Source organism: Vombatus ursinus, unplaced genomic scaffold (assembly GCF_900497805.2).
Source record: "Vombatus ursinus unplaced genomic scaffold, bare-nosed wombat genome assembly UNPS02014801.1, whole genome shotgun sequence".
Lineage (NCBI taxonomy): Eukaryota > Metazoa > Chordata > Mammalia > Diprotodontia > Vombatidae > Vombatus > Vombatus ursinus.
The window spans coordinates 8,660,685-8,683,441 of record NW_020954579.1 but is presented as its reverse complement, the minus strand read 5'-3'; the positions used below and the strand labels follow the sequence as shown (position 1 = coordinate 8,683,441).

The window sequence follows — 22,757 nt, the reverse complement described above, 5'->3', positions numbered from 1 at the left end:
ATAGAAAGGGTAGCTCCCTCTTTGGGGGACATGATGAGGAGGAGAATATAAGTTGGAGCAAGTAGTCGGGAGTGAAGGGGTGGCCAGCCAGGGATTGAAATAAGCTTAAAGGGAGGTTAAAAGGACAAGACTAGACAGTGAGTGAAATAGGTTCAGAAGGTAACTATACACTGGCTTCTTATAAAATGTTAGTGTTGCTGTTGGTGGAGAGTAGAAAAGGAAAAGAAAATCCCCATTAACTTCATTCTACTCTGATTTTCCCAGGATGAAGTAGAGGATACACTGCTGGGATCAAGACCTCTCCTATTGGCTAACAGTGTCACTTCTGACGGGAGACACGCCCTAGCCTGCTTGCTATGGAGTACACACTAGGGCTGAGTCCATTATACCTGGGGCCTTTCCCTTTCTTCCTTTTGTTTCTTATTCTTGATGCTCCATTCTTCATCCTTTCTTCACTCAGATATGAAAACAGAATTGAGATACTTTCCCCCATGTTTATGGCTGAAGTGGAGCCCTGGGAATAAAGGAGTTCACCTCTGGGTTTCTTCTTCCAGAGGCCCTATCATTTACAGACCAGGAGAGCCAGACCTAGAAGAGTAGGATGATTTTTGTACATTTAATATATATTCAATAAAGCATATCCCGTGCAAAGATACAGCTACCTGTAATTAAGCACTGGGTCATGAGGCAGAACTGGGGCATTGGGTCAGTAGTTCCATTGAGATCTAAACTTGTCTATGATTGGCTCATGAAATTCCCCAAATGAAACTCCCACAGGAGCCTGCTTCTGAGAGAGTCTCTGATGACATTTATTGGAAGTGTCTTGGAAAGACTTTGGAGCATGTGTAGACATTCTATAACCAGTTCTGATCTGCTAACTATAATGTAGGCGGACAACAGCCTCTTTGACTGGCTGCTACTGTGAATAGCGTCTGTGGCACTCAGCCTTTCCACTGCTTTTCTTTCATTTGTACCTCTGCTCTTGGCCTGACTCCTTTACTATCAGTATCTAGTAAGAAATAATGTTCTCAGGGGAGAAGCTTTAGGTCCTCTCCCATCTGAGGCTAGCACATGACTCCCTGGATATGGGCCTTAGTTCTTTGCTTGTTTTGTTTTCTTCCATTTGGAGTGAAGGATTGGAAGCTACAAACTTGTTATGCTCCAAGGATGAAGAAATGATTTGGGGGACCCAACCCAGAATCTTCTTTTGTGTGTCTTGCTGTATGTATCAAAATGTTCTTTTTAGTGTTTAAATTCAGGATAAAAAATAAAAATTTTTAAAAAGCATTGTTATCAATGACTTAGAAAAAGGCATAAATGATATGATTGTCAAACTTGCAGTACAAGCTAGGACACATAGCTAACACACAGGCCAACATAGTTGGGATCCAATATTATCTCAACTGACTGGTCAGGACAAATATAAAAAGATGAATCCTAAAAGAAAAAAAAATATAAAGGGTAACATCATAGAAAATTAATTAGTAAACAGAAAAGGTCTTTCTTAACAATAGGGGGAAATTCTTTATTTTGTTAATTGATTTTTTTTTAAATCATATTCTTTTCCAAATACATCCTTACAACCCTCCCTTATCTAGTGCGCTTCCTTTGTAACAAAAAATTAAAAAAAAAAACAGTACAGTAAAAAATACCAACATGAGCCACATGTGACAATATATGTAATATGTCTCACCCACAGTCCTTCACCTCTGCAATAAAAGGAAGGAAGTGCATTTTCTCTTCTCTTGGGCCAGGCTTGGTCATTATAAATATGATTCATTCAGTTGTGTTTTATTGTTCTTTCTGTTTATGTTGTTGTTTATCAGTGTGTATGGTATTTTCCTCATTCTACATAGTTCATCATACATCATTGTATATGTCTTCCCATGTTCCTAAGTAGCTAGGAGGTGCAGTGGATAGAGTACTGGGCCTGGAATCAGGAAGACCAGAGTTCAAATCTGGCCTTAGACACTTATTCTTTGGGTGATCCTGGACGAGTCACTTAACCTCTATCTGCCTCAATTTCCTCAGCTGTAAACTGGGGATCTTAATAGCACCTACCTTGAAGGGTGCTTGTTTTCAACTCCATGGAACAAGATGCCCCTTCCAGGATAAGCTCATCACACCTAAACTTACCGTCATGCTGTTAACTCAAGTCTTAATTGATACCACTACGCTCAGCCTCCTCTCTTCTCTGATTGGAGGACTGTCTTTTGCCTTTCTTTATAACCCCAGCACTTAGCACAGTACCTGGTGCCTAGTTGATTGTTGTCCTTTGTTCTAGAAGAGGACCGAAATGATACACCACATTGGATACAATACAAGGCACAGTGTGTCCAGCTATGGCTGATCAGACCAATACAAGCTCAGAATGGTCTGCCACAGGTTGGGTACAAATAGTCCATATGAACATTTGGGGTGGAGATGTCTCTAAATTTTTGCATCTCACGTTTCTTCTGAGCTACTGCAATGCTGATTCACTCATAGAGTATAGTGTCGTCTTTGATGTAGGCACACTGCACTAGGCAGTCCTTTGCCAGCGTCTCCTATATCATGCAATCAAAGTCCGCCATTACTACAGCATTTTTTGGTAACAAAACAGTGGAAACAAAGGGGATTCCCATCAACTGAAGAATGACAAAGCCAACTGTGGTATACTAATCAACTAATATTTATTAAGTACTTACTATGTAAAAGATTCTATGCTTGGTGATGTGGATACAAACACAGAAGCCCCTTACATCCCTCTAGGGAAGAGGTTCTTAACTTTTTTTGTGTCACAAACTCCTTTGGCAATTTGATAAAGACTATGGGCCCCTTCTCAGAATAATGTTTTTAAATATATATGTGACAGTTCCAATATCTACGAAGGTTTTCCTGTCCACACCAAACTCCCCCAACATGGGTTAAGTTACAAAAGGAAACAGTGCTGAGACTTGATTTGCTTGGGGATGGAGTAAGATTTAAGCTACATATGGCTTGTCACTTCCTGTTAGCCTCTGGCTGAATTGATAGGAGCTTCCTGGTTACTCAAGGGCATAAAAAGACCCACCCACATGAGATCAGGACCCTTCAGACTTGGGTGTATATCAGAAGACCATTTGAGTAACCACACTCTCCTTTGATATCCAGACCTGTTTCCATATGGAGGCAAGGGGTGGGGGTGGGGGGGCTGGAGGTTGGGAGGGGAAAATTCATCTACCCTAAGAGTTATTGTATATTTGTTGAATATCCTTTCTGGGTTAGGGCTAAGTAAACCTTTGGTTAATGGTTCAAAGGTCTCATTTTGTCCTAATTTTTAATCTGAACTAATATGATACTGGCCTGCCTATCCCTAACAGGGTAAAATAAAATACATAGGATTAAAGAGGAAACCAACCATAGTGAAAAACAATTATCAATTTTTTTTAAACAAGTTCACAGATCCCAGTGGTAACAGTGTTATCATCAGCTGCTATCATCCTCAATATGGCAGCCTAGAAGTATCCAAAGTCAACTTGAGTTCACCTACTGGCTATTATCAAATATAACTCCAACACCAACCACCACTCACCAAAGACCTTTCACAGTGATCAAAAAGCCTGAACCTCAAGAGCAGAGGCCAAAAAGGAAAAGCAGCAGCTAATCCCTTTCACAAAGTTCTGTTCTAGGACAATCCAGTGATTCTGGCCTACTTGCTGTTCCTCAAACATGATGACACCCCATCTCCTGACCTCTTGCATTTTCACTGGCTGTCCCAAGTGCTCGGAATGTTCTCCCTCTTCATTTCTGCCTCATCTAGTCTCAGCTAAAATTCTGCCTTCCACAAGAAGTCTTTCTTGCCCCACCCCTTGCCATTAGTGCTTGTCCTCTGAGATTACCTCCAGTTTATTCTTTATATGTCTTCTTTGTACATATGTTGTTTGTCTCTCCAAATTAGATTGTAAACTTCTTGAGGACAGGGACTGTCTCTGTCTGTCTTTGTATTCCTAGAGCTCAGCATAGTGCCTTGCACAAGTTGCTCATTCTCATCAGAGTTTTCTTGGGGTTTTCTTGGCAAAGACACTGGACTGGTTTGCCATTTCCTTCTTTGCACACATTAAGTACTCAACAAATGCTTGTTGATTTGGCTCAGTTAGACTCCCTCTATTCTCTGGCATGGCTTCAGGCCCTAAAGCTCTGTTTAGACAGTGCAGTTTCCCTGTCCTTTCTTTGTCCTAGATAATATCAAGGTATGTTCGCTTCTTGTGGTATCTCAAAAATTCTATTCTATTTCTCCTTCTGAGGATATTTCCAGATGTCTCAGGTCCTCAGAGAAATAAAACAATGATACAGGAAGGTCACTTTTCATAGTGGAATTTCAGGCACCGTGGCAGGCTAGTGAGGGACATATTTTGAGGGTAGGTACTCATATTGGAAATGGAACAGACCATGAAACTCCAGACCAATTCAGAATATCAGGATGTCTGGAAAATCTGTGAGAATGAGGAGAGGGGAGAGAAGCAGCTGTGACCCTTGAAAACTGTCTGGCACCAGGGTATTTGCCTAACTTTGTATGTGGAGCTCTCCTCCCTATAAATGAAGAATCTGCAGTGGCTCCTGAGTATGAAGGAGAGGTGGGACTGTGAGGAGGAAACTTAGCCTCAGAGGTATTTGAATGAGTGTGTGGCATGGTAAAAGGAGGAAAGTTGATAACTGAAGTCAGAAGATCCAGGTTTGTGAGATAGGAGGAAGTCACACCATAGCCTGCTGGCGGGTTTCCCTACCACAAATCTCCCACCACTGCAATCCATCCTCCATTCAGCCATCATCATGATCTTCCTAAATCAAAGACCTAACTATATCATCCCCTACTCAATAAATTCTAGTGGCTGCTTATCACACCTTCCGGATCAAATATAAAAGCATCTATCTGGCATTCAAAGCTCTTCACAGCCTCTCTACCTTTGCAGTCTTCTTACACCTTACACTGTTATACCCCTCACCTCACTTATACTTGGATCCAGCAACACTGTGCTTCCTGACTCTTTCTCACACAAGACACTCCATCCTCTGACTCCAAGCATTTTCACTGGTTGTGCCCCAGTCTTGGAATGCTCTCTCTCCTCATCTCTGACTTCTGGCTTCCCTGGTTTCCTTCAAGTTCACTGAAATATGACCTTCTACAAAAGCCTTTCCCAATCTTTTTTAACTCTATTGCCTTCTTTCTGTTCCAATTTATTCTATATATAGCTTGTCTGTACATAGTTGTTTGGATATTCTATCCCTCATTAGACTATGAGCTTCCTGAGAGCAGGAACTGGTTTTTTTTGTTTTGTTTTGTTTTTTGTTTTTGCTTTTCTTTGTATCCTCAGGTAACCTTAGCAGAGTGCCTGGCACAAAGTAGGTGCTTAATAAACGTTTAATGAATGAATGAATCTTGGCTTTGCTACTAACCTAGGTGACCTTGGGTAAATTATCTATCCTCTCTGGTCCTCAATTTCCTTATCTGTAAAATGAGGAGGTCGCATTAAATCAGAAGTTCTTAACTTGGAGTCTGTCCTTTCAGTGACATGTTGCGTTGATGTCCTCCAGCAACACACTTCATCTCCTGACTCCACGAATTTTCTCTGGTTGTCCTCCGTGCCTGGAATACTTTCTCTCCTTAGCTCTGCTTCCTGGCTTCCCCGGCCTCCTTCAAGTCTCGCTAAAATCTCACCTTCTACTGGAAGCCTTTCCTGGTCTCCCCTAATTTTGCTGCTTTCTTCTGAGATTAAATCCCCGGTTTATCCTGTCTATATCTGGTTTGTACAAAGTTGTTTGTACAAGAAAAAGCTGTTTGCATGCGGTCTCCACCCCAGACTGGGAGCTTCTGGAGAGCAGAGGCTGTTTCTTTGCATTCCCAGCTTAGCACCGTGCCAGGCACATAGTAGGCCCTTTAATGTTCACTGATAGACTGAACTTCTTTTTCATAACTGCATTTCAACCTCATTGGTTTCCTTCGGAATCCTTTATATTTTATTTGATGCTTTTAAAAACATCACTGAGAAAGAGTTCATAGGCTTCATTAGACTGAGGTTCACGGGGCAATGAAGGTTAAGAAGCCCCGGCTGTGGCTCGCCCAGGGCACGCGGAGGTCACTCGGGAGCGCTGGGACAGCGCCCGGTGCCTGTCGGGGTGCTCGGGGCACTGGCGGACTTCAGCCTAGGGCCAGCGGAGGCGCTAGAACAAATACATCCCGGGTAAGACGACTCGCGCCCTCCTCTCCGGCCGACTTGGTGGTGGCTGAGGTGCGCAGGCGCAGTCTGGAGAGTACAACACCACCCCATCCCGCCCCCCCTGCCCCCGCCCCTCGGGTGGCGCAGGCGCAGTCTGCAGGCGGGAATGGCTGAAGTGGTGAGCTTTACAGTGCCTGCCGGCTCTGACAAGACGCTGTTTGTGTGGGAGCTGAGCCCCGGGCCTGGGGCCGAGGCCCTGCATGTGAGCTAGGCTTGGGGCCGCGGGGAGGGAGGGAAGGCGGAATGAATGCAGATGGCTGTCAGATAGCTCCCACATCCGGGCCCCTTCGTCCCCTGCCTCAGTTTCCCTCTCTCCCCGGACCCTCGCCTCGTTTCCCACCTCTGCTGCCGATCGTAGAGTGTCGGAGCTGGAAGGGACGATAGAGACCAGTCTCATTTTACAGCTGTGGAAAAAGACTCAGAGAGGGAAGGGGCTTGGCCATGTACCGCAGAGGCAGCACTCGAACCCCAGCCCTTGGGCTCTTTCCGCTGCCTCACTGCTGTCCCTACTCAAAGACACGAAGGGACATTTGTTTTTTAAATCGCTGCCCTCTCTTGAACTCAAGGCAGTCAGTCCGTCAGTAAGCGTTTATTAAGTGGCTTATTAAGTTTATTATGTGCCAGGCACAGTGCAAAGGCTGGGAATACAGATGCAAGCACTTGCAAAGCCCTGGTGGAAAGAGCATTGGCTTGGGAGTCAGAAGCCCCGGGTTGGGATGCTGCCTCCCATCCTTACTGCCTGTGTGACCTTGGAAGTGGGGGAAGGGAAAGGAATAGGCGTTTATATAGCCCTTACTATGTGCCATAGGCTGTGCTAAGTGCTTTACAATCATTTCAGTTGATCCTCACAAAAATCCTGGGAAGCAGGTATTATCTCCATTTTACAGTTGAGGAAACTGAGACAAACAAGTTAAGTGACTTACTCAAGGAGAGTCATGTAGCTAAGAGTTGTCTGAAGCTGAATTTGAACTCAGGTCTTCCAGACTCCAGACCCAACACTCCCTCCATTGCACCCCCTAGCTGCCTAGCTTGGCAAAATCATTTAAACCCCCTGGGCCTCAGTTTCTTCATTTGTAAAATTAGGGGGAAGGGAGTTGGAGTCTATTTCCTTTGGGGGCCCTTCTGGCTCTGGGGTTATGAGCCCATATGTCCAAAGACAAAAAACAGTCCCTCACCTTAAGGGCTGTGACCTCACTTTGCTCTGGAGAAGAATATACCAGAACAGATAAGTAAATTAACCACTTGAGGGGAAGAGCAATAATCACTACAGGGAATAAGGGAAGGCTTCCCATAGAAGGTGGCACCTGAGCCAGGCCTTGAAGGAAGCTAAAGATTCTGAGGGAGTGTATTCCAGGTTTTGGGAGGGTGGGAGTTGGGGAGAGTAGGGAAGGTGGAGGGTTTTCAGAGTCTAAAGACTGAATGTAAATTTGGGGGTGTTGGTTGCATGAGTAACAGCTTTTGGAAGGAGCACATTTGAGGGTTTCTGGGCTAAACATTTCATAATTTTCCCGTGGGCCTCTCCCACAGCACTCTTTGTTCACAGTGTTCTCTCAGTTTGGCCTTCTCTATTCAGTCCGTGTCTTTCCAAATGCTCCTGAGGTCACTCCTGGATTCTATGCCATCATCAAGTTCTATTCAGCAAGAGATGCCTACAGAGCTCAAAAGGCATGTGATCAGAAACAACTGTTTCAGGAATCTCCTGTGAAAGTGAGTATGCCTACCTCCACTGTAAGAAGTTCTAACCCAAACTATCTAAAATAAAAAATGGGAATGATAGCAAACTTCATCTTTATTTTACAGATGAGGAAACTGAGGCTTAGAGGTTAAAGTAAGTAGTAGATATGGGATCCCAGTAATCTCTTTAGTATGTCAACACTGAGGATTCAAGGGTTTATCCTATATGTTATATAGAAAGCAGAAAGCAAACATAAGAGCCCCCAAAAACAATGGTCTGCTTACATTTTACTACTAGGTGAACACAAGAGAATCTAGCCATCTCCTATAGATAGGCACAATATTAGAAATGCCTTATTTTCTATTAAACTGCCAATCTCCAAAAACATGAATCCTAACTCAAGGAGATGGCCGAAAATCAACCATAATACATATTTTTGAAAGTATATTCCTTATACTTTCATTAATCTGGTATCAGATGAGACCTTTTGCTTGTCTCCACTACTAGGTCTTGTCTTTATGGTTTCTAGCTTCCTTATACACTCGGCCTTTTTCCCACCTGTAACAAGAATGCTTAGATTTTCCACCTTGTTCACCATGTAATCCTCTCTCCAAAAACTCTGTTTATCATATCACAAGTTTCAGACTAAGAAGACCCCTAGAGAACATCTAGTTCAATGCCCTCATTTTTCAGATGAGGAAACAGGCCCAGGGAAATCAGTGACTTTTTCAAAATCACACAGGGAGTAAGTGCCAGAGCTGGGATTTAAACCCAGGTCCTTTGAGTCTAAATCCAGTGTTCTGCTAAGCTATTTTTTCCAACCTTTTCCATAATCCATCTTTCCTTTCTCCATTTTTTTAACCTTTAAAAATAGCAATTTATTGGTTGGCAGATTAACAGATTTGTGGTTTTCTTTTATTTATTCATTTATTTATTTTTTAGGCAATTGGGGTTAAGTGACTTGTCCAGGGTCACACAGCTAGTAAGTATCAAGTGTTTGGTCTGAGGATTTGAACTCATGTCCTGACTTCAGGGCAGGTGCTCTATCCACTGCACTAGCTGCCCCTGTGGTTTTCTTTTTAACCCAGAAACTCCCTTATGAGTTCAGATTGGAAACTATTCTGCAATTTATAGTCTTGTAGAGATGCCTGGGGCCATTCAGGTTAAGTGACTTCCCCAAATTCATATAGTCAGAATAGAAATCATGTCCTCCTGACTCCACGGCCAGCTTTGTAGCCACTAGGCAACAGTGCCTTAACTTAGCTTGTTAAGCCGCTATCATTAAAACGCACAAAGCATAACCTTGCAGTTTTTTGTTAGATTAAAGGCAGACATTCGCCAGTAGGCAACTGTGAATGTAAATATTTGAAAGGTTTCTCTATGCCATCTGGCCAAGAACCATTGTCTTCAAATATTGCCTCATTCTGGAAGTCATTGGCATACATTTGAACTAAACTATCTCTCAAACTGAGCCATATTTAAAATACTAGTCTATATTTAAAGGGAGTTTTCAAAGGAACTATGATTTCATGGGTGTGAGTACACCCTCCAGCTATGCAGATGGCTCCCCATCCTTGCTTTCTCATCCTGTTGAGTCTTGTGTTTCTTTCCATAAATCTTCTACAGAGTTTGCACTTAATGTCCTAGAGGCCTTCCTCTAGTTCTTTTACTATCCAATCAATGGCACTGGAGCTGATCATTTAAACTAAAAGTAATTTTTAAATTACTGGAAAAAATAGGAAATGAAATGAGGCATGGCTGTAAAAAATTATTCTGAGGACCTCATTGACAAGTGACTCTCTTGGTTCACTGTCTCCAGCCCTATCTCTAGCCTTCTGTTTTCTCCATCACCACTACCTGTCACCAGCTGAGGATGTCACCTGACATTTCTTCAAGACAAGAACAGCTCTTATTTGGTATGTCTTAATAATTAAATCATCTTCCCTAAAATTCACATCAAGAAATGAAGGAGCTATCTAATTAATCCTTTTAAGGAAGTATTTGCCTCTTAATAGAGGGACTTGTTAGCTCTTATGAATTTCTGTTGACAAAATATATGGTAAATTCTTTAGACATTCCCCCAAAAGAACAGAGTTCATTTAACAACTTGGCACCCCTCCTGAAAGTTTGCCAATCCTTGCTATGCTTCACTGTGTTCATTTCATCTGTATTCTGTTCCTGTGAAACCATAGGCAAGGTGCTTCACTTCTTTGGATATCAGTTTCCTCATCCTATAAAATGAGAGGATTTAACTAGATGGTCTCTTCCAACTTTGAATTCCATCATCGTAGTTTAATCGTTTTTAAAAAAAAATTATATTTTCATGAAAAAATAATTGCCTATGTTATGGATTTATAGCCCTTTTTTCTCTGAATTTTCCCCACTCAAGAAAATATTCCAGTTTGTAAATCTGTAAAATGGAGGTAAAGATACATTGCCCAACTCAGGATTGTTTTGAGGAAAGCAGCCCCTGTATAAATGACTTAAGCCCCCAGAGTACATCTTTGCCTTCATTCTGCATGGCTTCTGGATAAGAAGTCAGAAGTAGTTCCTATCCATTGTAGAACCTGGTACTCATTGTACAGAGCAAGCATTCTAGCATAGTAGATCTCCAGAAAGGCGTTGCTGTCACATCTTTGTTAAGTACTGATGTTTGTAATCCACTTTCTTGTTTCACCAGGTCCGTCTTTGCACTAGACGCAAGATGCATCAGTATCCCGCCTATCCACTCAGCAGCTTCAAATGCCAGGAGCTGGCCAATTACTACTTAGGTTTCAATGGATGGTCAAAACGAATCATCATGGTAAACTCTGTAGATTTTTGTTTGACAGGTCAAGGTCTCCCTTCAGTTCCTAGTTAGGCTACATACTGAACTAGAATGGGGTTAGAGATCAGGCTGCCTGGTCATTTGAAAGAGGAAAATATGTACCAGATCATATGCCTGAATCTTTCATCGAAAGACTGTAGATTGTTCAGAGAAAATCTTTGGAGATTACCTCTTTTTTATGGCTTTCTATCTCGTTTGCACTGTGAGTTGAGGTGATTATCCTTGCCAGTATTTCTTTTGAAAACTATAGTTTGAATTCAGATGCATTGTGCCATGGGCCTTAGCTGAGATTGTTGGCCTTAAGACAAAAAAATTTGTGATTACCAACAACTACTTTAAAGTCTACATTAAGATCCTGTATCTCAGAATTTGAAAATTCTATAGTTGCAGGAGCTTTCTGACTTCAAAGTAAAGCAAAACACAAGCCCCACCAAGTCGTCGGCAAGACAAAGTCTAAAGTACTTCTGTGCTTTAGAAGTGGTGTTTCCAGCCTACGAGTGTCGAAGTCATGGTGCTGGCATTGCAGAAGAATACTTGGAGCAACAAGAAGGTCTGTTTCCAAACTTCATGCCATTGGTGGAAGAAGGTCGACCACAAAGGCAGAAACCTGGGTTCAGTAAGGGGGAGTTTTAGAGATGTAGACTTAGTCTTGATAAAATGAAAAATTTACTACCAAGCTGCCTCAGAAGATAGTAGGTTCCCCCTCTGCAAATCTTCAAGAAGAGGCCAGTGACCACTTACTGGAAGTGTTGTTGAGGGAATTCCTGTTCATGCACAGATTGGACTAGATTACCTTTCAGGTCCTTTCTAATGATGACATGTGATTCTGTGAACTAACTTGTCCCAGACATGGTGTTGTGACTACTTCTTGCAAAGGACCTCTGGAGTATTACTGGTCATTTCCTGCCCTTGGGATAATCAAACAGAGCTTTCTCTTGCTCTCTTCTTTCTCTCTTATCCCTTAAAAAAAATCTCAAATGAGCTGGCCCTACCTAAGGCCCTAATGAAGGAGGTAATATTTGCCTTGAGGCTTCTGAAGTGCACTTTAACAGCATACAGTGGAAAGAGGACTGGTTTGGGAATCAGAGGACCCTGGGTCCAGGTTCTACCTCTGTCACTTATTAGCTGTGTGACATTAGGCAAGTCTTTTAGCCTTCTGGAGCCTCAGTTTCCTCTCTGTAAAGTGGAGGTGGACTCAATGGCCTCTAGGTTCCTTTCCAGCTTTAAATTTATGAATTTTGTATGTAGATTTATAGCTGTCTTTATTGACTCAGCAAAAATTAGTTAGATTTATAAAAATCTAGACAGACTTTTTTTTCATTAATTTTGCTAACTTTGAGCAGAAATTGAAAGGAAACATAATGAAATAAGTGTAGTTATGGAGGACTGCTTTATTTAGTGCCTGAATTATACTACAGTACAATGTTGTCTTTACTGCCCTGAAATTTAGGGCTTAAGTTAAGGTCAAGATGTATGGTTGAGCTGAGGGTCATACCCAAGAAATAGGAGCCAGCCTTGACTATCGGTGTGCCACCAACAATTCTTTTCTGATCCCCAGTTCCAGCCCTTGACAAAAGGGCTTTGGAGTCTTCTAGGTTGGAATTTTAATGCCACAGCTTGAAAGGTTTAGGGGCAATTTGGAACTACATTCCTATTTTCTATCTCTTTTTCAGTAACCCTAGCAACGTCCATATAACATGTGGAGAGTAATAGTATATTTCTGGTTTCCCAGAAATATACACACAGCAGGAAACAAATGAGTCATACTCTTGTACTGTCCTTAATTTTTAAATTTAGTCTTTAAGACTAAATATATTGTAAGATAGTTTTATTTTGGTAATATTTAACTCTGTGTTTGAGCATAAATATTTTACTGTCATTCACTTAGAAATTTGTAATTTAATATGATTTTTGTATGTCTTTAGGTCCATTAGAGTTTCTTATGAAAAAGAAGAAAACTCAGAAGCTGGCCATTCAGAAAGCTTTATCAGATGCATTTCAAAAATTCCTGATGGTGGTTTTAGGTAAGACTTCATCAGCCTTTAAGTACATCAGTTTAAATCAGTGGGCCTAAAGACTAGAGGGAGGAAGTGTGGTATAGTGGAAAGGATGTAGGATTTGGAGTCAGAATCTGGGTTCAAATTCTAGCTCTGCCACTTTCTTACTTAGCTCTTTAACTCTAGGACAAGTCATTTAACCTTTCTATGTCTCAGTTTTTCATGTGTTAAATGAGGTTAGTCTAAGTTAGAGATGTCAGACACATGGGCTGCAACACTCTCTGGTGTGCCCAAACTAGATTAAAATGAAGTTGGAAATTTTTAGCAAAACCAATGAAAATACAACAGAATATAGATAATGTTAATATGTGGTTTTCTGAGTCAATATGCAGGGATTCTTATATATGGTTTAGTGGCCTGCATTTCTTTTCTTTTAACTATGAATAATATTTTTCCCCAATTAATGTAAAAACAATTTTTAACATTCTTTTTTTAAAATTTCTGAATTCCAATTATCTTTCCTCTCTTCTTCCCTCCCTCCTCCCTGACACAGTAAGCAATTTCATATAGATTATGCATGCGCAATCATGCAAAACATATTTCCATATTAGTCATCTTGTGAAAGAAAATACAGACCAAAAAAAAGAAAAACATTAGTGACCTTTATTTCTATTTGAGTTTGAGACCACTGGTCTAGAAAACTTATAAGTTTCTTATTTGTGGTTGGTCAATTGTTTCAATCCTGTCCAACTCTTCGTGACCCCATTTGGGGTTTTCTTGACAAAGATACTGGAGTGGTTTACCATTTCCTTCTCCAGCTCATTTTACAGTTGAGGAAACTGAGGCAAACAGGGTTAAATGATTTGCCCAGGGTCACACAGCTAGTAAGTGTCTAAGATCAGATATGAACTCAGGTCTTCCTGACTCCAGGTCCAATGCTGTATCCACTGTGCCACCGAGCTGCCACCTTCTAGATGGAGAAACTGAAATTCAATCAACACATATTTATTCAGGGTCTGCTTTGTTCCAGACACTATGCTAGGAGCTGGAGATACATAGATTAAATGACAGTTTCTGCCCTCGAAGAGTTTATATTGTATCAGAAAGACACACATGCAGAGAAGTCTATACAAAAATAAATATGAGGTAGTTTTGAGGGGACAGCAATAGCAAACAGGGAGACCAAGAATGACCTTATATAGGAGACATCATTTGAGCTAATCTTTCAGGGAAATTAAGGATTCTGAGAAGTGAGGAAGGGAATGCATTCCAGGCATGGATGACAGTTTCAGCAAAACAGAGTTAGAAAATGGGCAGCTGTGGGTAAGAGCAAGAAGGCCAGCTTGGCTAGACCAAAGAGAGCATGAAGGAGAGTCATATATAATATGCTGGAAAGGTAGATTGGAGCCAGGTTGCAAAACAGAGATCACTTTTGCTGCTTTGTAGAAAGTGGATTGAAGAAGGAAAAATTTGAGGTGGGAAAACCAGTTAAGAAACTATTGCAGTAGTCCAAGTGACAGGTGATTTATTTGAATTCAATTGGGGGGGAAAAGAATAGGGAAATTCAGAAGTGGGATTGGTTTGGGAAGAATGTTGAATTCTGGACGTGTTGGATTTGAAATGCCTATGGAACACAGTACAAATTGTTCAGTAGACAGTTTGTCATGTGGGCCTGGAGCTCAGGAGAGAGGATGGGGCAAGATAAAAAGATCTGGGGATCATCCTCATAGGAATCATTAAACCCTTGGGAACTGTTAGGATCACTGAGAACATAAAGAGAGAAGGGCACCCAGCCCAGAAACCTGGGGCAGTCCCACAGTTGGGGAGCATATTCTCCTTTCTGTCTAGACCTTTTCAGCACAAGGCACTGTGTGTTAGGTACTGGGCATATAAAGACAGAGTGGAAAACAGTCCCTGTCTCAAGAAACTTATATTTTCCACTCCTGGGAGGGTACAATGTATAAACACATAACTATATACATGACAATATGAGGAAGAGGAAGAAAACATTAATAAAAAAGAGGATCTAGAAAGGTTTTCCATGAGAGATGGCACATGATTTGAAATTTGAAGGATGCTAGTGACTGGGAAATGGAAGTAAAGAGGAAAAACAGTGTAAGCTTGAGGAAATGCATAGACACAGTAGTGAGAAATGAGTGGAATTTGGGGAACAATGAGGAAGTTCTTTGAACTAGAATTTACATTCCAGTCCATGAAGTGGAGTTTTATACTCAAAAAAATTGGTGGATGCCAGATTGTGAAGAGCTCTCACTGTTGAGGTATGGAGTTTGTATGTTTTTCTATAGGTAATGGGCATCCAGCTAAGTGTAGTGAGCTTAGGAGTGGCACAGTCAGACTAGTGGATTAAGGGCTTTACATGGCTCCTATGAGAACTAAAGAGGGCTGACCATCATTTTCTCTTCTTTCTTTTCTCAATACAGTGCCATGTACCTTGTAAATTCTAGATATAAAATGTTTTTTGCTCCAAATTTGCCCTGAGCTGGCATGGATAAGTTCTGATCTGAACTGGTAGAGGAAGTAGCAATATAGATGAAATCACAAATTCGCTGAAATGCCTCTGTGTGGCAATAATGATAATAGCTAATATTTATATAGCACTGACTGTTTGCCAGGCATTATACTAAATGCTTTACAGTTATTATCTCATTTGATCCTCACAACAACTCTAGGAGGTAGGCATTATTTTTTTTTCTTACATTTCTTTAGAGAATGTCATGATCTTGTTTTCTTCTATAATTATTATCAAAAGCACATAGGTTCACTTCTTGCTCAAATTGTATCATTGGTTCTGTTTCTTTTTTTTTAATATGTGATATATTTATAAATATATGATATCTTGCTGTAATCATGCTTGTATTGTATTTAAAGTTTTTGTATCAATATTCATTAGGGAAATTGGTCTATAGTTTTCTTTCTCTGTTATCACTTCCTGGTTTAGATATCAGCACCATATTTGTGTTGCAAAAGGAATTTGGTAGGACTCCTTCTTTGCCTATTTTTCCAAATAGTTCCCAAATAGCCCTTTCTTTAGTATTGGAATTAATTTTTCTTTAAAGGTTTGGTAGAATTTCTTTAAATGTTTGGTAGAATTCACTTATGAATCCATCTGGTCCTGAGGATTTTTTTTTTTATTAAGGCAATTGGGGTTAAGTGAGTTACCTAGAGTCACACAGCTAGTAAGTGTCAAGTGTTTGGTCTGAGGCCAGATTTGAACTCAGGTCCTTCTGACTTCAGGGCAGGTGCTCTATCCACTGCGCTCATTAAGGAGGCTCATTGATGGCCTGTTAAATTTCTTTTTCTAAAACAAGGTTATTTAAATATTCTATTTCCTCTTCTATTAATCTGGGCAATTTATATTTTTGTAAATATTCATCTATTTCACTTAGATTGTCAGATTTATTGGCATATAATTGGGCAAAATAGCTCCTAATAATTACTTTGGTTTCCTCTTCATTGGTAGTAAATTCACCCTTTTCATTTGTTTCATTGTCTATGTTACCTTTTAGCAAGATGTCATTTCCTCGCTTATTTCTTTTAATTAGGTCTGTTTTTGCTTTTGCTTTGTCTGAGATCATGATTGCTACCCCTCCTTTTTTTACCTCAGCTGAAGCATAATAGATTCTGCTCCAGCACTTTACCCACTCCATGTGTCTCTCTGCTTCACTTGTGTTTCTTGTAAACAGTATATTGTAGAATTCTGGTTTTTGATCTACTCTGCTATCCACTTCCATTTTATGGGAGAGTTTATCCCATTTACATTTACAGTTATGATTATTAACTGTGTATTTTTTAATTTCATCAGAATAGAAAACTTGTCATTTTAAAACTAGACAAGTCTCTCCACTGATGCAGATATAACTTACAGTCTTAGATGTTTTCTTGGGATACAGGAGGTTAAATGACTTGCTCATAGACACACAGATGGGATGGTGAGACTTGAACCAAGGTCTTCCTCATTCTAATGCTTAGCTCTCCCTCTCTCTCTCTCTTCTCTCTTTCTCTCTTTCTCTTTCTCTCTCTTTCTTCATATTCCATCAGCTTAAAAAAAACCACAACTCTTCTCTTCATTTTTACCTTTTCCTCTTGTTTACTTTCCTTCCTTTGGTGCTCATGTAGTCCTGCCTTTTGCCAGAAGACAGTTCATCCCTAACCACCTTTTTCAATCCTGGTTGTACCTTCCCCAACACATTGAGTCCTAGAGGGGCTGTTGGAATACAACTATTGCCACTCCCAGATGTTCCCCTTCCTGCCATTACTCAACAATCTCTACTTCTTTGAGGTTCACTCTAAATATATCATCTCATCCAAATTCTGGTGGCAGTTATCTCTTTGATCCCAGATCATTCTATCCCCTTTTTCACTGTCTTCCTCCCCACTCCCAACTCCTGCCCTTATACCCAGGGACTTCAGTATATACATGTCAATGTTTCCTCACATCCCCTGGTGTCTTGATTTCTCAGTCTTTTTAACTCCCATGATCAACTCTTTCACTTCACCTCATCTATACACAGGAACGATCACACCCTTGATGACCTTTACTCCCAAGTGTTCCACTTCCATGATCAAGAAGTCTAATGTCATTCAACCATAACAGGTTATCCTTCCATCTCTCCCTATCCTTCAATCCTCCTAATTTCTTCCCTGATTATCTATCATATTCCCCACGTACCTATTCCAAACTTCTTTCTCTTTAGTCCTCCCACACTGCCTTGTCCTGCATCCTCTCAGCAAAAACCCATAATTTACTCGGAAAATAAAAGCTATTCACTGTGAACTCCCTCTTCTCTCCTTTGTACTTCAAAAGCCCTTAGCATCATCCCACATTAGCTCCTTTCCTCTAGCTTCTGAAAAAAGAATCCCTTTTCCTCACCAAGACCAATCCTTCTCTATGTACCCTTTATCTACTTTCATTTGCCATTAGCAGATTGCCCCAACAGTTATCCCTTCTCTCTAATCTTCAACCTCTACTTAGCTACTGGTTCCTTCTCTGCAGCCTACAAACAATCCCAGGGTCTCCCTCATCCTTAAGGAAAAAAAGAGAAAGAGAGCTCACGCTCTCAAGTTTTCTGATATTTCCGGTCGCTTGTCATACCATTGCATTCTGGCGTCTGAGCTTATCACTCAACTGAAGTTGACCTCTCCAAAGTTACCAAAGATCTCTTAACAGCTAAATCTGTTGGCCTTTCCTCAGTCCTCATCCTTCTGACCTCTTGTCATCATTTCATACTTTCTCCTCCTAGTTGTTTTCTTGGAGTTTTTATAACACTGTTCTCTTGATTGTCTACTTGTCTGATCCAGTCCTCAGGCTTTTTTGTTCGTCGTCATCCACAACACGTCTCCTAACTATATTTATACCCTAAGACTGTCATGGGTCTTCTTCTCTTTATATCCTTGGTGACCTCATTGACTTCCACAGCCATGCAGATGTGTCCAGCCTTAGCCTCTCATGACTTACAGTCCTGCATCACCAACTGCCTTTTGGACATTTCAAAATGAATGTCCCACATGCATCTCAAATGAAACATGACTCAGATAGGACTTTTGTCTTTCACCCAAACCTGTCCTCTTATGATTGTTCCTGTTTCGATCTAGACGCCACCACCTTTCCAGCCACCCACCTTGGAATCATCCCACATTCCTCACTGTAACTCACCCCACATATCCGTTCAGGTGCCAAGTCTTAATGATTCTACTTATACAACTCTCAAATCCGTCTCCTTCTTTCCACTCACATAGGCACCACCCTACGTTAAGTGCTCATCACCTCTTGCCTGGACTATTTGCTCTCCCCATCTCAAGTCATTTTTCATACCAATCAGTCCTCCATATATATGCACAAATGATTTTCCTGAACTGTATATTTGTCCGTGTCACTCCCCTGATCTGAATGCCAGTAAACAGCTCCCTGTTACTTGAACGATTAAATACAGACTCCTTTTTGGCATTTAAAGCCCTTCACTACCTGATTTCAACCTAACTTTCCAGGCTATCGTATGTAACTCCTTCTCATACACTCTTGATCCGACCAAACCAGCCTTTGTACTGTTCCATACACACAAACCTCCATCTCCAGGCCTTTGGATGAGTCCAGGCAGGGCAGGGATTCCAGACTCCTTGTCTGGAAAGTGCTTCCTCCTCACTGCTGCCTCTTGTAATTCCTACTTTACTTCAAAACTCAGCCTGACCTCCAGCAATTCCTCTTTCTAAGGCCAAATAGAAAAGTCTGATTCATGTGATAGTTCTTCAAACATTAAATACTGCTCTCATGTCTACCTTGGATAATCTTTTGTCCAAGCCGGAACAGCCTTGACTCCCTCGATTGGTCCTCCTCTGACACGAGCTCAAGGTCTTCCACCCTCCTGATTGCCCTCCTTTGAATGACTGACCACAGATCCAGAGCTCGAAGGGACCTGAGAGGGCACCTAGTCCAACCTTCTTATTTTATAAACGAGATAACTGAGGCCCAATGGATTCGAATTCAGGTCCTTTAACCTTAAATCCAGGATTTTACCCATTGTACCACCCTGCCCCTCCACCTTATCCGCATCTTTTCCTAAAATGTAGTAAAAAGAACTGAGCACGATATTTCAGTATAATAGAAATAAGACGTCCATATGGTCTGGAAGCCTTATTTATCTATGGTTTATTAATCCTTATTTTTCAACATGAAATTTTTACCATTCTCCACCTTTTTTTTAACCACTTTTTACCATTTGCCTGCTTTGCATTGAAGTTACCAAGTGTGGAAGTATATGTTTATGTTGATTTAATTAAGGGGGTCTTACCAAGTTCTTCATAGAATTTCTCTTCTTCCTCATCCTTTACATTAGGTGTTGGTGAATAAATGGCAATTATCTTCACAATGATCCTTTTTTTTTAGGCCTGTCATGAACGTAAAGCAAGAGGACCATACATCCCATGAAGTTGTTTCATGTTTCCTCTTGATACACAATAAAACCAACTCAAAGAAAAATGTGTTTGCTCCAAGTTCTCTCCTTCACAGTCTGTCCCTACTTCTGTCGCCAGGCTAGTTCTTTGTACAACACCTAGCACAGGAGTTTAGACGATGGTGATAAGACTGGATATCCTTTTAAAAGAAAAGCCCTATACTTTTTATTTTTAGAAATTAAAGATGCTTATTGCCCAACTGTTGTGTGTTACACTGAGGAGACTGGGTAAGGAGGAGTAATTTATATTGTCTAGATAACTCTGACTTGAACCCGTTTAACTATGTTTCAGAGAGTGGTAAAGTGGCTGTGGAATACAGACCCACCGAAGGAGATTCTGCAGCAGAAGAATTCAAGGACTTGGTTCAAGTATGTGAAAATTCAGGCTGGTGTGATTCCTGGCTGAATTCCAAATTACTCTTTCATCTGAAGTGGGGAGGTGGGGGCTTGTGGCAGTGGGAGGGGGCCTGCGGCAGGGGGAGGAGGGGAAGGAGGCAGGGCTAGGGGTCCCAGGTTTATAATCCTAGCTTTAGAAGTGCTTTAGAATTCTAGGAAATGTTGTTGCTTGTCCTGTAGCCCACAACCACAGATTGAAGGAGAGCTGATTCCCTAACTGAATCCTTTGAGCCCTCCACACACAGCGTCCCAGGAGACCAGCAGTCAGAGGGGGTTCTCCCCATCCTGAGGATCCCACCTGAAGTTTCTCCAGAAGTTCACTTCAGTTCAGGGTACAGGATAGGGGTAGCTTATAGTGTTCCTACAGTTAGAGGTATAAATGAGGGATCATTTTCTTCCCTGGAAAAGAGTAATACTGTTATCTGAACTATGTCCCATAGATTCTGAACTTCTGGGGATTCATAACAGGCTTGCAGTTACTGGGGAGAAAATCCTTCTGGTCCTGTTTAGACGTGGGTTGTGGGCTGCTTGGTTTGTCAGAGAGGTAACACAAAAGACGTAGGTTCACAAGTTAAAGGAGCTTCCAGGGAGAAAGTTCCCTCTTCCATTACAAGTCAGACCCTTTCTCTAAAATGTATAATGTTAGAAAGTTTCCTGGACCACTGAGAGGTCAAATGCCTCGAGTGTTCAGGTCACACGGCCAGTTTGTATCAGAGACAGGACTTTACCCTCAGTCTTTCTGACTGTAAGGCCAGCTCTCTGTGCATTAGACCATGTTGATGTGTTGCAGCCACACACATACACACACGCACACACACACACACACACACAAAATTTGTTCTTTTTGGGGAACTATTTGGGAGTTTAATTTTATCCTTTTCCAGAGCTGTACCATGTTTTGGAGGGGAGAAGCTGGGTGAGGTGGCTGGGTTTTTTGTTCATTTTTATTTTTCACTTTTTTGATGCTTGAAAAATGTTGCCATGTAGAGTAAATTTGTTTTTAATTCAGCACAAATATGGCCAATCACCAGAACTTTAGACTTCAACAGAGATTGGGGCATGATGAGGATAATTTGCACTGAAATTCTGAGGAAAAAGAGATTTAACATTGACAGTAAATACCATGCTTAATACTAAATATATGGGTTTTAGAATGATACGTAATGAATGATTTTTAAAATGACCATTTCTGGACAGCAGTGCAATAGTGAGGAGTTTCTTATCACAGATGTTTAGGCCAGGGACTGGATAATCAAATTATAAAGATATCAAAGTAGGGATTTCATCTACTAGTCTGAGATGTGACTTTTAAGATCTTTCCAACTCTAGGATTTTAATTATATAAAACAATAACCTGGAAAACCCACACATATTGATTAAAAAAAATAGAAAAGAAAGCTATGCTTTACTGTGCTTATAATAGTGCTGAAATTTTTAGAGGTCCCATCTTAATTTCTTTGCATTACTGGTATATCCTAGTACAGGGGTGGGGAACCTGTGACCTCGAGGCCACAGGTGACCCTCTAGGCCCTCAGGTGAGGCTCTTTGACGGAATCCAAACTTCACAGACCAAAATATTTGACACCCCTGTATCTAGTCTATCATTTAATGACTGAATCCTCTAGGACAACAAAAGCATGAAGTTGATGAATATATAGAAGGTGTGGCAATTTTATAAATATGACATTCTGGTTAATGTATGCATATATATATGTGTGTGTGTGTGTGTGTGTGTGTGTGTGTGTGTGTGTGTGTGTGTATACATATTTATATACACACTTATACCTTTACCCCCTCCCCTAAACCTATACAATATGGTAGTAAGTGCTCTGAACCTTAAGGACCAGAATTCAGGTTCTGACCCTGCCACCTATGTGACAAGTGCTCTAGGCCTCAGTTTTCTCACCTGTAAAACAAAGGGGCAAGACTGGATGGCCTCTTAAGGCCCCATTCAGCTCTGGGTCTATGATCCTATCTGTTTACACTATCTGTTTATCACTCTCTTTTTTCATTAAGGTCAATGATGTTTCTTGGAATCAGTCCTACCAAGGGGAAGAAGAATGTCTCTCTGATTTTAGCCTGGATGAAGACTGATCAAACCGCAGCTAGAGGCAAATTTGCCCTTCCCCGTCCCGTCCCTGCTGGGCACAGCACACCCCCGACACACCGTGGGGTTTCACGAGGCATGGATGGGGACACACTTGCATCCTAGCCCATCCTGTCATCGGGGCAGCAGGATGAAGCTGAGGGGGCGGGAGAGATGGACCGAGGTATAGAACTTGTGCCTGTTTGGGTTTTTTTAGAGAGGTGTGGGAGTGGGGCCAAGGTTGCCGCCCCCCCTTTGAGAGGAGGACTGAAGTTGACCTGTACCTCCACTGAAGTGGGGCGTTTGGGGCGTGGAGACTCCCCTACTGCTCTTACTAGGAATGTGTGACGTTGGGAGTGCCAGGGAGAAGGCTTGACCCTGCGCTTTGTGGCAGCCAGGCAGGCCCCCACCCCCTCCACCCTGCCCTCATTGATTAAATAAAAGATTAAGGATTTCCTCGAAGTTCGGCCGGGGGCGGGGTTTGTGGGGCGGGACGAAGCCGTTGCTGCGCAACGGGGGAGGCTCTCTAACGGTGGTCGGTTGGCGCCCTGGCTAGGAAAAGGCCCGTTGGC

At 41.5% G+C, this 22,757-nt stretch overlaps 1 protein-coding gene across 1 annotated transcript; it reads left to right on the top strand.

The window, feature by feature from the left end:
- Window positions 1-6,339: 6,339 nt before the first annotated feature.
- Window positions 6,340-22,640, top strand: RDM1 (RAD52 motif containing 1). Its single transcript, XM_027873166.1, has 7 exons — window positions 6,340-6,438; window positions 7,764-7,943; window positions 10,592-10,714; window positions 11,123-11,288; window positions 12,664-12,762; window positions 19,996-20,072; window positions 22,116-22,640. The coding sequence occupies exons 1-7, from the start codon at window positions 6,343-6,345 to the stop codon at window positions 22,191-22,193; spliced, it is 819 nt and encodes a 272-aa protein (XP_027728967.1). The 5' UTR covers window positions 6,340-6,342; the 3' UTR covers window positions 22,194-22,640.
- The last annotated feature ends 117 nt before the right edge of the window (window positions 22,641-22,757 follow it).